This window comes from Manis pentadactyla, chromosome 16, assembly GCF_030020395.1.
Source record: "Manis pentadactyla isolate mManPen7 chromosome 16, mManPen7.hap1, whole genome shotgun sequence".
Taxonomy (NCBI): domain Eukaryota; kingdom Metazoa; phylum Chordata; class Mammalia; order Pholidota; family Manidae; genus Manis; species Manis pentadactyla.
Window position 1 is genome coordinate 75,070,542 of NC_080034.1, and position 21,659 is coordinate 75,092,200.

Consider the following 21,659-nt stretch of genomic DNA (forward strand, 5'->3'; position numbering starts at 1 on the left):
ACCCATCATCCCTAAAGTTTTCCAAAAAGTAGAAGAGAAAGGAATACTTCCAAACTCATTCTATGAGTCCCGCATCACTCTAATACCATAACCAGGCAAAGACACCACAAAAGAAGAAAATTACAGACCAATATCCCTGATGAACATAGATAAAAAAATACTCAACAAAATATTGGCAAACCGAATTCAAAAATACATCAAAAAGATCATCCATCATGATCAAGTAGGATTTATTCCAGGGATGCAAGGATGGTACAACATTCGGAAACCACCAGCATCATCCACCACATCAACAAAAAGGACAAAAACCACATGACCATCTCCATAGATGCTGAAAAAGCATTTGACAAAGTTCAACATCCATTCACGATAAAAACTCTCAACAAAATGGGTGCAGAGGGCAAGTACCTCAACATAATAAAGGCCATATATGACAAACCCACAGCCAACATCATACTGAACAGCGAGAAGCTGAAAGCTTTTCCTTTAAAATCTGGAACAAGACAAGGATCCCCTCTTTCCCCACTTCTATTCAACATAGTACTGGAGGTCCTAGGCACGGCAATCAGACAACACGAAGAAATAAAAGGCATCTAGATTGGCAAGGAAGAAGTCAAACTGTCCCTGTTTGCAGATGACATAATATTGTACATAAAAAACCCTAAAGACTCCACTCCAAAACTGTTAGATCTAATATCTGAATTCAGCAAAGTTGCAGGATACAAAATTAATATACAGAAATCTATGGCATTCCAATACACTAACAATGAACTAGCACAGAGAGAAATCAGGAAAACAATTCCATTCACAATTGCATCAAAAAGAATAAAATACATAAGGAATAAACCTAACCAAGGAAGTGAAAGACCTATACTCTGAAAACTACAAGACACTCATGAGAGAAATTAAAGAAGATATCAATAAACAGAAACACATCCAATGCTCATGGATAGGAAGAATTAATATTGTCAAAATGGCCATCCTGCCTAAAGAAATCTATAGATTCAAAGCAATTCCTATCAAAATACCAACAGCATTCTTCAATGAACTAGAGAAAACAGTCCTAAAATTCATATGGAACCACAAAAGACTGAATAGCCAAAGTAATCCTGAGAAGGAAGAATAAAGCAGGGGAAATTATGCTCCCCAACTTCAAGCTCTACTACAAAGCCACAGTATCAAGACAATTTGTTACTGGCACAAGAACAGACCCATAGACCACTGGAACAGACTAGAGAGCCCTGATATAAACCCAACCATATACGGTCAATTAATATATGATAAAGGAGCCATGGACATACAATGGGGAAATGACAGCCTCTTCAACAGCTGGTGTTGGCAAAACTGGACAGATACATGCAAGAGAATGAAACTGGATTATTGTTTAACCCCATGCACAAAAGTAAACTGAAAATGGATTAAAGACTTGAATGTAAGTCATGAAAACATAAAACTCTTAGAAGACAACATAGGCAAACATCTCCTGAATATAAGCATGAGCAACTTCTTCCTGAACACATCTCCTCAAGCAAGGGAAACAAAAACAAAAATGAACTCATGGGACCACATCAAACTAAAAAGTTTCTATATGGCAAAGGATATCATCAACAGAACAAAAAGACATCCTACAGTAGGGGAGAATATATTTGTAAATGACATATCCAACAAGGGGTTAACATCCAAAATATATAAAGAACTTACATGCCTCAACACCCAAAAAGCAAACAACCCGAATAAAAAATTGGCAGAGGAGCTGAACAGACACTTCTCCAAAGAAGAAATTCAGATGGCCAACAGACACATGAAAAGATGCTCCACATCACTAATCATCAGGAAAATGCAAATTAAAACCACAATAGAGATCACCTCACACCAGTAAGGATGGCCAGCATTGGAAAGACTAAGAACAACAAATGCTGGCAAGGAGGCAGAGAAAGGGGAACCCTCTTACACTGCCAGTAGGAATGTAAGCTAGTTCATCCATTGTGGAAAGTAATATGAAGGTTCCTCAAAAAACTAAAAATAGAAATACTGTTTAACCCAGGAATCCCACTCCTTGGAATTTACCCAAAGAATACAACTTCTCAGATTCAAAAACACATATGCACCCTTATGTTTACTGCAGCACTTTTTACAATAGCCAAGATATGGAAGCAACCTAAGTGTCCATCAGTAGATGAATGGGTAAAGATGTGGTACATATACACATGGATACTACTCAGCCATAAGAAAGAAACAAATCCTACCATTTGCAACAACATGGATGGAGCTGGAGGACATTACGCTCAGTGAAATAAGCCAGGCGGAGAAAGACAAATGCCAAATGATTTCCCTCATTTGTGGAGTATAACAACGAAGCAAAACTGAAGGAACAAAATAGCAGCAGACTCAGAGACTCCGAGAAGGGACTAGTGGTTACCAAAGGGGAGGGGTGTGGGAGGGTGAGTGCAGAGGGAGGGAGAAGGGGATTGAGGGGTGTTATGTTTAGTACACATGGTGTGGGGGGTCACGGGGAGAACAGTGTATCACAGAGAAGGCACATAGTGGATCTCTGGCAACTGGCTGCACTGATGGACAGTGACTGCATTGGGGTATGGATGGGGACTTAATAATATGGGAAAATGTAATAACCACATTGCTTTTTCATGTGAAACCTTCATAAGAGTGTATATCAATTATATCTTAATAAAAAAAATTTTTAAGTGACTGTATATCAAATATACATGATTTTAGTTTCTAAACTGACAATATGCAAGTCCTTAAAAATGAAGTTTAAGTAGTTTAATTAAAGTTTACTTACAGAAAACTCAGAAAAATTAAAAGTAGAAAAAATTTTAATATACTCTTTGTCCCTCTAAGAAAAGTGACATTTTGGCTTCATTTCTCCTTTTTTCTTTTCCTGTACTTAATTATTTTTGCTTATATCTTATTAAAACTGGCCATGATTGCCTAATACATATGATTTTACATCATGTTTTTTAACCAAATTTATGAAGCATTTTCCAGGTTATTATAAACTTTGTAAACACCATTATTCATAATTGATGATTATCTCCCCATCATTCACCTCCCTTAACTAAAATTCAGCAAATCCCAAAGATCCATGTGGAGCGTATGGTCATCTAATCATTCACTCTTTTCCTCATTCACTGAATCCATCATTTCATCAGATCTTTCTCATTGTTCCCCAATTACATTTTCTCTGGTTAAATCCTCTTACTTCCAGGTCCTCACACCCTTCTTTTCTGACACTATCAAATGTGATGAATTAAAGGGCATATTTTTTTAAAGTCAGCCATGAAAATCAAACTCTTCTTTCTTAAATTACAAATAACAAGAAATGTGCTGGAAGTCACCAAGAGAAATAAAAAATAAAACCAAGAGCAACAAATGCGAAGAAATACAGAAATTTATAACCTCTGCAGAACAGCCAAGGTCCCACTAACACTTATTTCCTGCAGAAAATTGTGCTTACTGTACCTGACAGCACGCACATATGTTTACTGCAATTTAATACCCACACAAGCAGGAGAAGAAATTTAATAATTTTTCAGCTGGAATGCATTGACAGTCAGTGTTAGAAAACTGCAGACTCTGCAGAATCAATAAAGCTGCTGGCGTCACAAAGTCATACCTTTGCCCAGAAAACATCTCACAAAGGTCAGGTTTACAAACCACCAGGTAGCAGGATTGCTTTCACATCTTTCCAGAGCTGTTAAAATGCCATTAAACAACCTTCCAAAACATGCACCAAATGATCCCAGAGACAGATCACCCTCAGTTCAAACTCTGAAAGTAAACCCTCGGTTAGCTTTTGTCGCCTTGTCACCAAAAATCATTTGTAGAATTCTCTTTAGTGAAAGAAAAATATCAAAGCAAATATGTGTTTATTTAGAACTATAAATGCGGGCCTAAATGGACATACCCATTTAGTGAAACTCTAGATAGCTGTTAACCCAGAAATCATTTATAAAAGTAATTGTCTTCAAATCTTGGGGAACCACCACCACTAAATATCTGGTGCAATAATATCAAGCCTGTGCTGTAAGACACAGTGCTCAACTGTGCCTGAAGGGCAGCTGAAACTAAGTAATATCTCTTGCCCATTTCACAAATACAGCTTCTCAGGTTATGTTTTCACTACATGTTCCAAGTCGCATATGGAATTTCATCAGGCATAATCAATTCAGGATTAGCCACTCACCCAACATTTACTGAGCACCCCCTCCACCCGCACACGCACTGCCACATACGCCTGACTCGGGCCCTCCTGGTTCAGCCTGCCAGGGACCTGGGACCCAGATGGGAGGAAAGAGGACACATGCAACCACAGACGAGGCGTCTCTCCACTGAGCAGAAGAACTGCATGGCAACAGTATCCCCTAAGTACTTTAGTTTTCCTCCAAAGGACATAAACTTTATTATTTGCTTATTTGATTGCAAAAGCAGATGTATTTGCACTCAATCAAAACAGAATATGGGCATCTTAGGACCTTGACAGAGAACAAAGAACTCGGTTGCCCTGCTCAAACCAAATGCCTGGCTGAAAGGATTAGGTTTACAGCGGAAAATGGGCAGGCGACTTGTTCCTCTGAGTCAGTGGGTTCCACATTTTGAAAAACACTTTCCTGAATCAATAAAAAAATTTAAGAATGCATCCCCATAGATGTATATTTGTTCATTAAGCTCACGTACTATTGTACTAGTATGTACAATATAAAATATATACAAAAGAAAGAAAATTTTAAGGAATGGGGAAACAGAAATAAATACAATGCCAGGGTCTTCTTCCTACATGCCAAATGTACCACCTCATGCACAACCTGGGGTGGGCAAACCCCTAGGCTATTCACCGCCACGGTGGGACTCCCTGGAGGTGCCCAATGGCTATGGGGGTGCAGCCAGGTCCCGAGGGAGTCACGAGTATTTGGAATGTATTGTCTTGATCCTTTCAGAGTGTTATGCTTTTGGGGGCACAGATGCAAGTTTTAACAAGGAATGCCAAAATACACCACTCCAAGAACTAGTTTGTGAACCTGAGTGCTGAAGGACTGCTGTTGAGTACATCTCTCAGTACTCCCTACAGGACTCACACATGAAAATCTTCTTTTAAATCTAATGCCAAGCAGGGGACGTTTTCCTTATAGACAATAAGCTTTCACAAAGTTCACAGTCGAAACTGCAAATGTGATTGTGGCCTAGTTCCCATGTCCAAGTCCACCCACCTCCTGACTTTTCTAATCTGCTTCCCCAGGTTCTCATTATTTTCCATATATGTTTAGGTTTTCTTGCACATTTGCAAGTTGTTTTGTAGAACATAATAGAGTAAAAGAATAAAATTCACCAATAATAGCGGGGGATTGATTACTCTCCAGTGTTTCTAAAGATGGATCCAAAAAAGTGTTCCCAGAAGCTCCCAATTTTCTAAACTTTGGATGATAAGTACTCTGAACTATGAAAACTTAGAGAATTATGAACAAATGTCATTCTGTAAGACACCTTTGGGGCTACATCCTTGCTTCCCAAGCAAAGATATGCTATTTGCCCAATTATCAGGAAACCTCACCACTGGCTGCCCTATCTTATTGGCAGAAGTAATCAAAGGCTGATTATAATACCATACTGTTATCCCCACTTTTCTAAAGCATGTGCCTACTAGGAGAAACATGAACTGTTTCTAATAAATACTCAATAACTATTTGCTAAATGAATGGAATAACACCTATATAGTTCCAATAGTTACTTAGTCACTATTTGGTTTTTTTTTTTTCATAAACCCTAGCCTACATAAACCTCAAGATTCAAAAGGCAAGTAGATTTCACCTAGAATCCTGAGCATAACCAAATGACACTGGCTGAACAAGAACGCTGTCTGAGAGGGAGAGGCGAGCCCCGGGCTGTGGTTAGGAATGACTGTCAGGAGCCGGGGAGGCCCGAGGGGCCGACGACGCAGGCGCAGTCAGACCGCCACGTCATCCTAGACAGAAAACAAGACGGGCTCGCCGTCCACAGGTGCTTCTTCGTGTTAGTTACTCCGGTTACCCGAAGACCTGCTCCGTGGTTCTGAGTACCTGAGTGTTCCTGAGTCCAGCACGCTACTCTCTGTCCTCCTAAACTAGGAGGAGGTCCCTGGAGGTCCCTGAAATCAAGGGCATGGCTTTTTCATGTTCTTGATTCCCACACAACCCGGTAAGTACTCAGTTAATGTCAGTTGCCCCTTTAATGGCAGCGTGGGAGTAACAAAGCTCATTTTCCGCAAGACTTTCCGTAGGATCTGTTTTCACTAACACAAGGAAATCCAAGGAGATTTTTGCTTTCACAAGAAAAGGTGGCAGGTGAAAACTGCCCTTGGGTGTGTTTGGGAGGCACGTGCCCCGGGGGACCCCTCCGCTGCTCGGGGCGGGTCTGTGTCTGCGACTCAGCATCCTGGCTTTACCTCAATTTGTTGTGTGCATCCCTCAGCAAGATGTGTCAGAAAAGCCTGAGAGGTTATTTTTGGGGTCTGGTAATGGTAAAAAATTGTTCCACAAAAAGTAATGGTATTGCTTCTTCACTTTGTGCCATTCTGGCTTATGCAAGGGTGCCTAGGAGCACTCTACTCTAAAAACCAGCAGTTCCAGCCGGACGCAGAGGTTTCGAGGAAAGGCCTCACAGGCAAGGGCTCAGGAAACAGGGCCCCACCCCTACTTCAGCCAAGCCGGTTCTGCTTTTCCCATTCATATTTCATTTGAAGGGCTCCCTTTATTGTTAGAAGTCTGACCACCACTGACTTAGAAATTCAGAGATCTGAACGGGAGAAGGCAGGGTAAACTATCCTCTGCTTTGCCATGGACAGCCTCAACTGGCATTCTCTGAAAACAAAGCAGTATTTAAACTGAATATCTGATTAATATCTAGCAACTCGTCATATCCCCCTATCAAGTTATTTACAGAACATTTATTCAGCTCTCCCATGATAATTTTTTAAGTCACATTTTAATATTACGTTTTGGAGTTTTGTAGGAATCAGTAGGCCATATAGAGATGCTATCTTGAATTTCTATGTCTCACCATCTCTATTCCATCACTGACTGCCTTCAGGGAAAGGGTGCATGAAAATAATAATTTGCAGTGTGTTTAGAGCTTAGAAACATATACATTTCTCTTTATAAACTACATACTTCCTTTTATACACTCATTTCAAATTATATAAATCACCCCAATTCCTTATTCTTTTGGAAAGCCAGGATTCACCAGTTGGTAAAATTACCTGCCCTCTTTCTAAACACAATACAGCATTTCATACAGCTTTCATTTTCATGATCCATTACATATAGTCACTTAATGTAAGCTGCCTAAAATTCTTTTTTTGGACGTTGACAATATATAATAAACATGTAAAATAACACTATTAATTCTATAGAATAGGTTTCTAAATTTTATATGAACATAGCACAAATGAAAAGATAAAGGAATAAAAGAGACATTGAAATAACTGCCATAAAAATTAACAGGACACACACGGAGAAGGCAGTGTAGCACAGAGAAGACAAGTAATGATTCTATAGCATCTTACTACACTGATGGACAGTGCTGTGATGGGGTATGTGGGGGGACTTGATAATGGGGGGAGTCTAGTAACCATAATGTTCAAGTAATTGTACATTAATGATATCAAAATAAAAAATAAAAAATAAAAAATAAATTAACAGGACACAATAAATTGGCCTTTTGAGCTTTGATCAAAATCAATACACAGTAATCATTACAAATGGTGGTCGGTCAAATGCAGCTTTATGAATACCACACAACACAACAATGTGAGGTTTACACACAAGAAAATCAAATATTGCTCATGTCCTTTCCTATCTAAAAGGGCAGGAAGTAATATTTTCCAGTTGCATTTCACAATTAATCTCACACACAACAGATAGTATCTTTACAAGTCTTGAAATCAGAGTTTACATTTTCTAAAATTCCAACATTAATACTGAAATCATTAAGCACCAAGAAATTTTCTCCCTGCTTTGAATTTTTCATCTTACTTCATTTACCTTTCCATAACCGTTTTGTGCCACTTATCTTATGAGGGTTTTTCAGATTGATAAGGGAGAAAAAAGCAACACACAAATGAGCTCTAGAAAAGCACACAATACCTATAAAAATAGCTCATCGATCATCTCTACTTCTGACTCCAGACACAGCAGTGAAAGGTGGTGTTTCCACACCACTCACCAGCACACTTAAAAAGGTTGTTCCATCACTTATACAACTGAAGCTGATGGATTAGCTGCTAGAGAAAAATCAATACAAATATCCTAGAAAACATTAGCTTTTAAATTCATTCTGGCCCCAACAGAATCTTGGTCACTGTTTGACATGTTTTTCTAGATATCTAAAATGCAACCATGTCAAAGCCTAGTGCCCAAACACTGCTATGCCTAGGAATTTTTAAAACCTAAATTTTGCAGAGGTGAGGAAATAAGGGGGAAGAATTCCCAACATTTGGTTAGAACAATGAGATGATATCCAGAGGTTACCTGGTAAATCCTATAAACAGAACTGCCACAGAAATGATAAACACACTGAGAAGGTAAAAATAGTCAATGAAAATGTCAAGGCAACTTGGTTAAGTGAGAAAGAAGGACAAAAAATCTAGGAAACCAATTAAATATATATTTGCAATTTTTGTAATAGGTAAACTTCAAAAAATTCTATTAAAAAATATAAATAATTTTCACTGAAAGCTGTCCATTCAAGTTAATGAGCCCCTTTCTCATTTTTGGCAGCTGACTGTACAGTCAGCATATTTTTAGTGTTCTGAGAAACCATTTTACATCCACTCTCTCCTATGGCAAAAAATACCAAATGCTGGACGACTTAAAATTTTCCTAAGCACATGGCTCACCTAGAAAGTTATGGCCTCAATCTTTTAGTAACAGTACCACATATCAATCAAATGAGTTCACCAGTCTAAGAACTAGCATTCAATTTCAAATCTAATATACAGAAAGCAAGACAACAGAAAAACCTCACATTGCAAACGTCCCATGATTGGAAATAAAATGGCATATACAGACATATGTATACACACACACACACATATACATACACTGATGATGATGAAAGCACTAAGTATCTTCTAATACTGTACTTATAAATAGCCACTAAGTCACCGCTAACCTCTGTTGTAGTCTTTGAAATCATTCACCTTAACCAGCACAACCTACTTGATTATAACAATGTTAATTAATAACTGAAGTCTGACAGTAACACACTACTCCTGTATTGCTTAGAGGGCATTTCTAAAGGTAGATCAGATAGCTATGTTGGATGCCTTTAGAAAATTCTACAACCAGTTTATAGTCACATATAATACAAAATGTGTCCATATTAAGTCATGAAACAATCATATCAAAGTGTTAGTACAGGTTACAAGTGAGGATACATATGAGGGAGCCTTGAGAATATTTTCACTTCCTACATGGTAACTTAACAGTTTTCAATTCTTCAAATAAATCTTCAGAGTAAAATGAGATTTTAAAAAATTCTATGTAGTTACACTTAGAAATGCATAATGTTGAAAAAGTACCTTGAAGGAACTAATTCTTATGGTACCAATCTGCAGGGTTTGGATAGATCTGGCAGTTTTAATATCCTGATTATCTCACAGGTGTGTGGAAAAGCAAACCCCCCATTAAGAATGCCACAAAGGCATCATTTTTCAAATAGAACAGGTTCCTGTGCAAATTTATGCCCCTTCTGAAAAATTTGTAGAGTAGCATGTTGTAGAAAAGGCAACCACCCAGACTTGTCCTCGGATTAGATCATCACCTGGCTCTAAAGCAGAACACTGGCAAGAGCCAATGAGTTCCCTTTTATTCCTCATTCAATACACCTTGAATGTGAAGGGAGGAGGGACTGAGCTAAGAACAAAAAGGGAGAAAAAGTTGCTGGGTGATGCTAATAAATCAATCAAGGGAACTTTTCTAGTATAAAAAGCATTCCAAATTCATGCTGATAAAAGCCTTACATAGACTAAATAAAGACCTGTGTTTGGAACTCATACTTTCCGAGGCTCAGGGTGTGAAGCAGAGAGGCAGCGTTCCAAGTTACCTGCTCAACGGAAAAGCACATTGCCAACAGCTGTTAACCACAGATGATGAGGCAACAGATCACCTCATGCTGGCTTTAAAAACACACTAGTGTCACATACACATAGGCAAGACTAAAGAGGAAATTTATGGCTTCAGCCGTATGTGTCAGTGCAACTGGGACTCCTGTGAAAGGGAAGTTTCAACTATACGCTGAGAGATGCCTAGACAATCGCACTTCCCGGCAGGTGATGATTCAGAAGTGGCTGCCACCCACACAGGGTGATCCCCATTAGGACTCCGCGGTTCCCCTCTTTACAGGTCCAAAGTGCTGCGGGCACAGAGGGTTAGCTTTACAGGCTGACAGCAAGACCCACCTTCTTCCAAGATTCCAAGAAACCCCTGGTAGCTCTACGTTCTAAATGGTCCAAAAACTAACAAAGAAAAAGGCAGAAGTCTCAAAAAAGTATTTTACTCAGTTCACAAAGTCTTACCACACCTCAGAAGGTCATGGATTTTCTGTTGTTGTTTTTTTTCATCGTTTGCATGGAATCTAAAGATATCGCTCACCTTAGTCATAAGAAAATGGAAGAGTGGTGGGAAGAAGAGTAACGTGGACACTATAACCTGACGGAATCTGAGAACATCCTTTATGAGATGGGCTGAAATACTTGTCAGCTCCTCAGAGAGCTAAAAAGCTTGTCTCTGAAGTAAAGTGTTACTTAGAAGACTGCTACGATTTATTAAGAAGATGAAATTGTACATAACTGTAGAAACTCTTACCTTGAAAGGACTGTCTGGCTCTGTCTACTAGTTCATCAACTGGGTAACTGGCCAAACTCCCTCTGGCGTGTTTAGTTTTGCAGTAGGTACAAGAGTTGAGGCACCTGTTCAAATTATAACAACAAATGAGGAGTAAACTTTTGAAGACTGTGCACACTTAACATGGAAAAAATAAAAACCAAAATATACACTAAAATGTTATTTTAGTAACATTTGTCAGTTTACATTAGACAAAAAAAAAAAACAGTATCTACCATACTTCATATTTATTTTATTTCCACCAGACACAGAAATTTGCAATTCTCTTAAGTTTCAACTATTCAAGAATGGCTGTACAAATCATGTCATATTATCTTCAAATGCACATATCCATGAAAAGCAAAGCTTATAAATGTTTACAATGATTACTCAAAAGGATTTTAAGATCCACATCTTTTTAAACCACTGACACTTCTTTGGCCATCATAAAACTACAATTTTAGTATTGCTTATATACACTGCATTACTCAGATATTATAAAGCATATTCAATTAACTTTTAACTGACACAGGAATAAATGAGCAACACAACACTCTCCTAGAAATTTTCAGGTAATGTTTTCACTTCTTGAAATCAGAAAAAAATATTAAAACAAGTTCAGTGAATGCTGTGCAGGATTAAATTAGTCAAAGTACATAAGCAGAAAGAAAACATTTTTGAAAAATTAAAACATAATTATTAAATTCTACTTATTAAAATGTTATTATTCCCAATAGTTTTTTGACATCATAAAGTCTCTTAAAAATTAAAACGTTGGTTCTATTCTGGTAATTTTAAAATACAATTTAAGAAAATTTTATCATTATAACAGAAACAGTTATAATTGACAAATTAGTCCCATGCCAAAATGATAAGGCTCAGCAACACTGAACAAAACAGAAAAGAACATCTTTCAAGTGATTCAGCTGCCACAACAAGAAGCAAGGTTTTAAAATACTATCATTATACAAATGTTCGTTTAAAACTTCAGAATGAGAAAAATGGAATTTTTAGTAACAGAACCTGGCAAAGGGTAACATTGCCAATATATAGCTTTAAAATACGTATGCATAACTGTACTCACCAAATACGCAATGCTTAATTTCTGATTACTTTTGCCTGGAACTCTTAAGGAACACACATTTTGAAAAGATATTTACTGCTCAAACAACTACAAAACGTTAAACAAGTAACACTCCTTTCTTCCTAAGTCATTTACATTTTTAAAAAAATGAAAATTTCAGGCTCTCTCTTATGAATAGAGATTCTTGTCTCCCAGTTGTTACATGTCTCCTCTTTTTAATTTCCATCTATTCCATAACAAGGGGAAAGAAAAAACTACCTTGTTGGCTTCTCATTGGGAAAGTAACGCACTTTTCTTTAGCCTTGCTTGAGCACCAGACACTTTTCTAGATGTTTTACACACATTATTTCATTTATCAATCTAGTCTTGAGTGTTACTGTCCCCATCTTACAGATAAAGAATCTACTTCAAAAAATGCAGATAACATAACTGATCAAACAGACACACAAAAGGCCATAAGATACTACGAACAGCTATATACCAACAAACTGGACAACCTCGAAGAAAGTGAATAAATTCCTAGAAACTTACAATGTAACAGATTTAACTCATGAAGATAAATCTGAACAGATAAAATAATAAGCAAAGAGACTGAGTCCACTAATCAAACATACCCCAATAATGAAAAGCACAGGACCAGATGGTGAACTTTATCAACCATTTAAAGAAAAATTAATGCCAATTTTCTCAAACGATTCCAAAAAATAGAAGGGCAGGAAACACACCTAAAATTATTTTACAAGGTTAGCATTCCCCTGATATCAAAGTCAGACATGGACATGACAAGAAAACTACAGGTCAGTATCCCTCATGATTACAAATGCAAAAAATCTCAACTAAATACTAGCAAACCAAATTCAAAAGGATATTAAAAGGATCATACACCATGGTCACTAGGATTCATTCCTGGGAAAAAAAGTACAGTGCAACATATACAAATCACCTTAATAGAAAGAAGGATAGAAAACATATGATAATTCTAATAGAGAAAAACCATTTGACAAAACTCAACATCCATTCACGACAAAAATTCTGAACAAATTGGATAGGGAAGGATCGTGTTTTAACATAATAAAGACCACATATGACAAGCCCACAGCTAACATCATACTCAACGGTGAAAGGGTCAAAGCTTTTCCTCTAATATTAAGAACACAACAAAGGTATCCAATCTTACCATTCCTATCAACATAGTACTGTCAGTCCAAGCTAAAGTAATTAGGCAAAGAAAAGAAATAAAAGGCATCTGAATCAGAGGAAAATATGAAATTATCTGTTTTTAGATGAAATGATCTTGCATATAGAAAATCCTAAAGAATCAGCTAAAGAACTGTTAAATCTAATCAATGAATTCAGTAAAATTACAGGACACAAAATCAACATGCAAAAATCAGTAGCATTTCTATACATTACAGCAATTTATCTGATTTAAAAAATTAAAGAAAATGAACTCATTTAAATAGCATCAAAAATAATAAAATATTTAGGAATAATTTAACCAAGAAGATGAAAGATCTGTACACAGAAAACTATCAGACATTGATGAAAGAAACTGAAGACACAAAAAAATGGAAAGATATTCCATGCTCATTGATTGGAAGATATTAATATTGTTCAAATTCTTATACTACCCAAAGCCATCTATAGAGTCAGTGCAGTCATTATCAAGATTCAATGGCATTTTTGTACAGAAAATAAAGAGAAACCATAAAATTCATTTGGAATTACAAAAAACCTAGAATAGCCAAAGCAATCCACAGGAAAAAAAAAACAACGCTGAAGGCATCACACTTCCTGGATTCCAAACTATATGACAAAGCTACAGTAATGAAAAGAGTCTGCTATAAAAAAAAAAAAGCACTGCTATAAAAACAGCCAATGGAAGAGAATTCCAAGTATATATAGTCAACTAATCCTTGACAAGACAGTCAAGAATACTCAATGGAAAAAAGGTAGTTTATTCAGTAAATGATGTTGGGAAAATTAGATATCCACATGGCAAAAGAATTAAACTAAACCACTATCTTACACCACTCACAATAAAAAACAGACTTAAATATAAGACAGGAAACCATGAAACTCCTAGAAAAAGCATACCAAAAAAACCTCCTTGAGATGGGTCTTAGCAGAGAGCTCTTGGATACAAAACCTAAAGCAAAATCAACAGAAACGAAATTAACAAGTGGAATGACATGCATCTAAAAACGTACTACACAATAAAATAAAAAACCAGAAAACAGAATTGGAGGGAAATATTTTCAAACCACGTAGATAATTCATAAAATAAGTGATTAATAGGATTAAAGATGGCGGTGTGAGAGGTGAGACAGAGGACTCCTCGCAAAACCACATATAATATGAAAATATAATTAATAAAACTACGCCTGAAAAAGTAACACAAAAGAAGGCTGTGCCAGACTGCACACACCTGGAGAAAATAACAGACCTCACAGAACAGGGTAATGTACCAGAGCCGTGATCCGGCGGGACCCAAGCCCTTCCCCCACCACAGACCACCAGTGGGAGGAAGAGAAACTGAGCAGGGAGGGAGTGGAGGCCTGGGACTGCTGAACACCCAGCCCTGGAGATCTGCTCTGGGAGCACGAACCTACATTGCATGGTGCTCTGGTGATTAGTGGGGTTGGAAAGCTAAGACAGGAGGAATACCTGGAGAGACTGAGATTCCAGCTGCTCGTGGAAAACAGCGATCCATATCTAGATGCTCTGGGACAAAAGAAAGGCACGGGCAGTCTGAGAGACTTCCTAACAATGAGAGGGCTGCTAAAGGGGCAAATATTTCACAGAGCTTAATGCCCAGAAGAAAGGAAAGGCCATTGTCCATGCGCACTCTGCCAAGAAGGTTAGGAACTTTCTGGATCTTCAAGCGCCCCATTTCCTGGCCTGGCGGTACAGCTCCAAGGCCCCCCACCGCGATATGCAACCTGCTTCGCCTTCCTCACAGCCAGCCTACACCTGGCTCGCAAATCGGCAGCCACTGCCCTAGCATCAGGCCACCAGAGGGAAACTCCGCCTATAGCAGCTACAAACACAGACCATAGAGGCTTCCACCTTTGTGCTCAACCCACTGGTTCTGGCAGTGGAGACAGGCCCAGCAGCTTGGAAGCAGGAAACATCTCTTTCCTCTCCCCAGGCATAAGCGCTGCTCCCAATACACCCAACATCGCTCCAAGGGCCGAGCAGATCCAGAGAGTACAGCTTCTGGGTAATAGAGGGTGCCACATACAAATATGAAAAGTCAAAGAAACCTGGTTCAAACCAAAATCCCACAAACACCAATAAAAGGGTCAAGTAAACTGAACTCATCAACCTTCCCAGAAGAAATTTCCAATTAAAAATCATAAACATGCTCATGGAGGTACAGAAAAATACTCAAGAACTCAGAAAAGAATTCCAGGTGGAGACTCAAACATTATGGAATACAGAATCAGAAATGAAAAATACAGTGGAGGGATTTAAAAGCAGATTAGATAAAGTGAAAGAGACTACAAATGGAATAGAAATTACAGAAGGATAGAAAAAAGCTGCAGCACAGAGAGAAAAAAGGGTGTCTAGGAATGAAAGAATATTGAGAGAAGTATGTGACCAACCCAAATGGAAGAACAATATTCGTATTACAGGGGTACCAGAAGAAGAAGAGAGAGAAAAAGGGATAGAAAGTGTCTTTGAGGAGGAAATTGCTGAAAACTTCCCCAATCTGGGGACGAAAATAGTCTCTTAGGACATGCACAGACATCCAAACACAAAGGACCCAAGGAACACAACATCAAGACATATAATAATTAAAATGGCAAAGATCAAGGATAAGGACAGACTATTAAAAGCAGCCAGAGAGACAAAAAAGATCACATACAAAGGAAAACCCATCAGGCTAAAATCATACTTCTCAACAGAAACCTTACAGGCCAGAAGGGAAGGGCATGATATATTTAGTACAATGAAGCAGAAGGGCTTGGAACCAAGAATACTCAACACAGCAAGATTACCATTTAAATTTGAAGCAGGGATTAAACAATTTCCAGACAAGCAAAAGCTGAGAAAATTTACCTACCACAAACTATCCCTACAGTGTATTCTGGAGGGACTGCTATAGATGGCAGTGTTCCTAAGGCTAAAAAGCAATCACCAGAGGAAACACAACCCCAGTGAAGAAAGAACAATTAATTACTAAGCAGATGCAAAATTAAATCAACTACCCCCAAAGTCAGTCAAGGGATAGACAAAGAGTACAGAATACGATACCTAATATATAAAGAAAGCAGCAGTAAGAAAAAGGAGGAGAAAAAAATGTAATCTTTAAATTGTGTTTGTAAAAGCATACTAAGTGCATTAAGTTAGACTGTTAGATACTAAGGAACTTCCTGAACCTTTGGTAACCATGAATCTAAAGCCTGCAATGGCAATAATTACATACCTATCGATAATCACCCTAAATGGAAATGGTCTAAATGCACCAATCAAAAGACACAGAGTCACTGAATGGATAAAAAAACAAGACCCGTCTATATGCTGCCTACAAGAGACTCACTTCAAACCCAAAGACATACACACACTAAAAGTGAAGGGATGGAAAAAGATATTTCACACAACTAACAGGGAGAAAAAAGCAGGAGTTGCAGTACTTGTATCAGACAAAATAGACTTCTAAACAAAGAAAGTCACAAGAGACAAAGACGGGTACTATATAATGATAAAACAGTCCAACAAGAGGATAAAATCATTTTAAATATCTATGCACTCAACACAGGAGCACCTACATATGTGAAACAAATACTAACAGAACTGAAGGGAGAAATCAAATGCAATGCATTCATTTTAGGAGACTTCAACACACCACTCACTCCAAAGGACAGATCAACCAGACAGAAAATAGGTAAGGAGACAGAGGCACTGAACAACACATCAGAAAAGATGGACCTAACAGACATCTACAGAACACAGCACCCAAAAGCAGCAGGATATACATTCTTCATAAGTGCACATGGAACATTTTCAAGAACAGATCATATACAAGGCCACAAAAAGACTGAAATTGTACCAACCACTTTTTCAGACCACAAGGTATGAAAATAGAAATAAATTACACAAAGAAAATGAAAAATCCCACAAACACATGGAGGCTCAATAACATGCTCCTAAATAACAAACAGATCCATGAACAAATGAGAACAGAGATCAAGCAATATATAGAGACAAATGACAACAATAATCCAACACTGCGAAATCTCTGGGATGCAGCGAAGGCCATGCTAACAGGGAAGTATATTGCAATACAGGCCTACCTCAGGAAAGAAGAACAATCCCACATTAACAGTCTAAACTCAGAATTACTGAAACTAGAAAAAGAAGAACAAATGAGGTCCAAAGTCAGTAGAAGGAGGGATATAATAAAGATTAGAGCAGAAATAAATAAAATCGAGAAGAATAAAACAATGGAAATAATAAATGAAAGAAGGAGCTGGTCCTTCGAGAAAAAAAAAAAAGATAAACCCCCACCCAGACTGATCAAAAAAGAGTCTACACACACAAACAGAATCAGAAGTGAGAAAGAAAAATCACTACGAACACCACAGAAATACAAAGAATTATGAGAGAATACTACAAAAAATTATATGCTAACAAACTGGATAAACTAGAAGAAAGGGACTTTCTAGAAAAATATAACCTTCCAAGGCTGACCAAGGAAGAAAGAGAAAATATAAATAGACCAATTACCAGCAAAAAAATTGAATTAGTAATCAAAAAACTAAGAACAAATTTCATAGGCCAGGTGGCTTCACTGCTGAATTTTATCAAACATTTAGTGAAGACCTAATACCCATATTCCTTAAAGTTTTCCAAGAACTAGAAGAGGAAGGAATACTTCCAAACTCATTCTATGAGGCCAGCATCACTCTGATACCAAAACCAGGGAAACACACCACAAAAAAAGAAAATTACAGACCAATATCCCTAATGAACATAGATATAAAAATATTCAACAAAATATTAGCAAATCGAATTCAAAAATACAGCAAAAAGGTCTTCCATCATGAACAAGTAGGATTTATTCCAGGGATGCAAGGATGGTACAACATTGAAAAATCCATCAATATCATCCACCACATCAAGAATTAGGACAAAAACCACATGATCATCTCCATAGATTCTGAAAAAGCATTCGACAGAATTCAACATCCATTCATGATAAAAACACTCAACAAAACGGGTATAGAGGGCAAGTAACTCAACATAATAAAGGCCATATATGACAAACCCACAGCCAACATCATACATACCTAACAGCGAGAAGCTGAAAGCTTTTCTTTTAAGATCAGGAACAAGACAAGGATGCCCACTTTCCCCACTTCTATTCAACATAGTACTGGAGGTCCGAGCCACAGCAATCAGACAACACAAAGAAATAAAAGGCATCCAGACTGGCAAGGAAGAAGTTAAACTGTCACTGTTTGCAGATGACATGATATTGTACATAAAAAACCCTAAAGAATCCACTCCAAAACTACTAGATCTAGTATCTGAATTCAGCAAAGTTGCAGGATACAAAATTAGTACACAGAAATCTGTGGCATTCCTATACACTAATGATGAACTAACAGAAAGAGAAATCAGTAAAGCAATTCCATTCACAAATGCATCAAAAAGAATAAAATACCTAGGAATAAACCTAACCAAGGAAGTGAAAGACCTATACCCTGAAAACTATAAGACATTCACTTGAGAAATTAAACAAGACACCAGTAAATGGAAATACAACCCATGCTCATGGATAGGAAGAATTAATATTGTCAAAATGGCCATCCTGCCTAAAGCAATTTACAGATTCAATGTAATCCCTATCAAAATACCAACAGCATTCATCAATGAACTAGAGCAAATAGTTCTAAAATTCATATGGAACCACAAAAGACTGAATAGCCAAAGCAATCCTGAGAAGGAAGAATAAAGCTGGGGGGATTATGCTCCCCAACTTCCAAGCTCTACTATAAAGCCACAGTAATCAAGACAATTTGGTACTGGCACAAGAACATAACCATAGACCAATGGAACAGACTAGACAGCCCTGATATAAACCCAACCATATATGGTCAGTTAATATACATAAAGGAGCCATGGATATACAATGGGGAAACAACAGCTTTTTCAACAACTGTTGTTGCCAAAATGGGACAGCTACATGCAAGAGAATGAAACTGGATTCCTGCCTAACCCCATACACAAAAGTAAACTCGAAATGGATCAAAGACCTGAATGTAAGTCATGAAACCATAAAACTCTTAGAAGAAAACACAGGCAAAAATCTCTTGAATATGAACATGAGCAACTATTTCCTGAACACATCTCCCCAGGCAAGGGAAACAAAAGGAAAAATGAACAAGTGGGACTACATCAAACTAAAAAGCTTCTGTACAGCAAAGGATGCCATCAGCAGAACAAAAAGGCATCCTACAATATGGGAGAATATATTGGTAAATGACATATCCGATGAGGGGTTAACATCCAAAATATATAAAAAGCTCACAGGCCTCAACAACCAAAAAGCAAAGAACCAGATTAAAAAATGGGTGGAGGATCTGAACAGACAGTTCTCCAAAGAAGAAATTCAGATGGCCAACAAGCACATAAAGACGCTCCACATCGCTAATTATCAGGGAAATGCAAATTAAAACCACAATGAGATATCACTTCATACCAGTAAGGATGGCCAGCATCAAAAAGACCAACAGCAACAAATGTTGGCGAGGATGCGGAGAAAGGGGAACCCTCCTACACTGCTGGTGGGAATGTAAAGTAGTTCAACCATTGTGGAAAGCAATATGGAGATTCCTCAAAAAACTACAAATAGAAATACCATTCGACCAGGGAATTCCACTCCTAGGAACTTACCCAAAGAATACAACTTCTCAGATTCAAAAAGACATATGCACCCCTATGTTTATTGCAGCACTATTTACAATAGCCAAGAAATGGAAGCAACCTAAGTGTCCATCAGTAGATGAGTGGATAAAGAAGGTATGGATCATACACACAATGGAATACTGCTCAGTCATAAGAAAGAAAGAAATTCTACCATTTGCAACAACATGGATGGAGCTGGAAGGTATTATGCTCAGTGAAATAAGCCAGGCAGAGAAAGACAAGTACCAAATGATTTCCTTCATTTGTGGAGTATAACAACAAAGCAAAACTAAAGGAATGAACTGACTCACAAACTACAAGAAGGGACTACTGGTTACCAAAGTGGGAGAAGGGTGGGTGGGGAGGGAGGCAGAAGGAGACTGAGGGTTATTATGACTGGTACACATGTTGTGGGGGGAATCACAGGGAAGGGAGGGCAGCACAGAGAAAACAAGTAGTGACTCTGTGTCATCTTACTACACTGATGGGCAGTGACTGCAGTGGGGTGTGGGGGGCTCGATAATATGGGTGAATGTAGTAACCACATTGTTTTTAATGTGAAACATCTCTAAGAGTGTGTATCAATAATACCTTGATAAAAAAATAGTAAGTTATTAATAATATTTTATTATTTTCCCATAAGATTCCTAATGTCTGATAAGAGGTTAACATCCACAATACATAAGAATCATACACCTTAGTATAAAAAGCAAATAATTCACTTAAAAAATCTACAAAGAATTGAATATGTATTTTTCCAGAGATGATATTCAAATGGCCAACAGGAACATGAAAAGGTACTCAATTAACAATCATGAAGGAAATGCAAATCAAACCACAATGAGATTTCACTTCACTCCTGTCAGAAAGACTCTCACCAAAAAAAACAAGACATAAGTATTGAAAAGGATTTGGAGAAAAAAAAGGGAACCCATATGCACAACGGGTAGGAATGTAATTGGTGCAGCCACTATAGAAAATAAGAGTGGAGGTTCTATAAAAATCTGAAATAGAACTACCCCAGCAATCCCACTTCCGAGCATATATCCAAAGGAGATGAAATCACTATCGAAGAAAGATACCTGTACTCTATGTTCACTGCAGCATTATTCACAATAACCAAGACATGAAAATGACCTAAGTTGAATGAATGAAGAAAGTACAGTATAGATTATACAATGGAATATCATTCAGCCATAAAAAAGGGAAATCCTACATTTGTGATAACATGGATGAACCCGGAGGACAATATGTTAAGTGAAATAAGTCAGACAGAAAAAGCAAATACTATGATGTCACTTATATGTGGGATCTAAAAAATAAAAAATAAACTAAAAGAGACAGAGAATACATTGGTGGTTGCCTGAGGTGGAAGGAGGGTGTGGGAAATGGGTCAAGGTTGTCTAAAGGCACAAACTTCCAGTCACAAGATACATAAGTTCTGGAAATGTCATGTACAGAATGGTGACTATAACTATCAATACTGTATTTTATATTTGAAAGTTGCAAAGGGGGCAGATTCTAAAAATTCTCATCACAAGAAAAAAAAGTGTTTAACTATATAATGTGATGGATGTTAACTAAGCTTATTGTGGTAAGCATTTCACAATATACACATATATCAAACATATATCAAATACTTATGTTCAACATCTTAAACTTATACAATATTATATGTCAATTCAAGTAGAGATTTTACAGCATCTTACTACGCAGATGGACAGTGACTGTGAAGGGGTATATGGGGGGGACTTGGTGAAGGGGGGAGCCTAGTAAACATAATG

General features: G+C 37.6%; 1 protein-coding gene across 3 annotated transcripts in view; it reads right to left on the reverse strand.

The window, feature by feature from the left end:
- Positions 1–21,659, reverse strand: part of CDKAL1 (CDK5 regulatory subunit associated protein 1 like 1) — a 615,335-nt gene that overhangs the window by 323,994 nt on the left and 269,682 nt on the right. For all 3 annotated transcript variants that reach the window (XM_057494166.1, XM_057494167.1, XM_057494165.1), the window contains one exon: positions 10,857–10,960. In XM_057494166.1, coding sequence (XP_057350149.1) covers positions 10,857–10,960 — 104 coding nt within the window. The remainder of the gene's footprint in view (positions 1–10,856; positions 10,961–21,659) is intronic.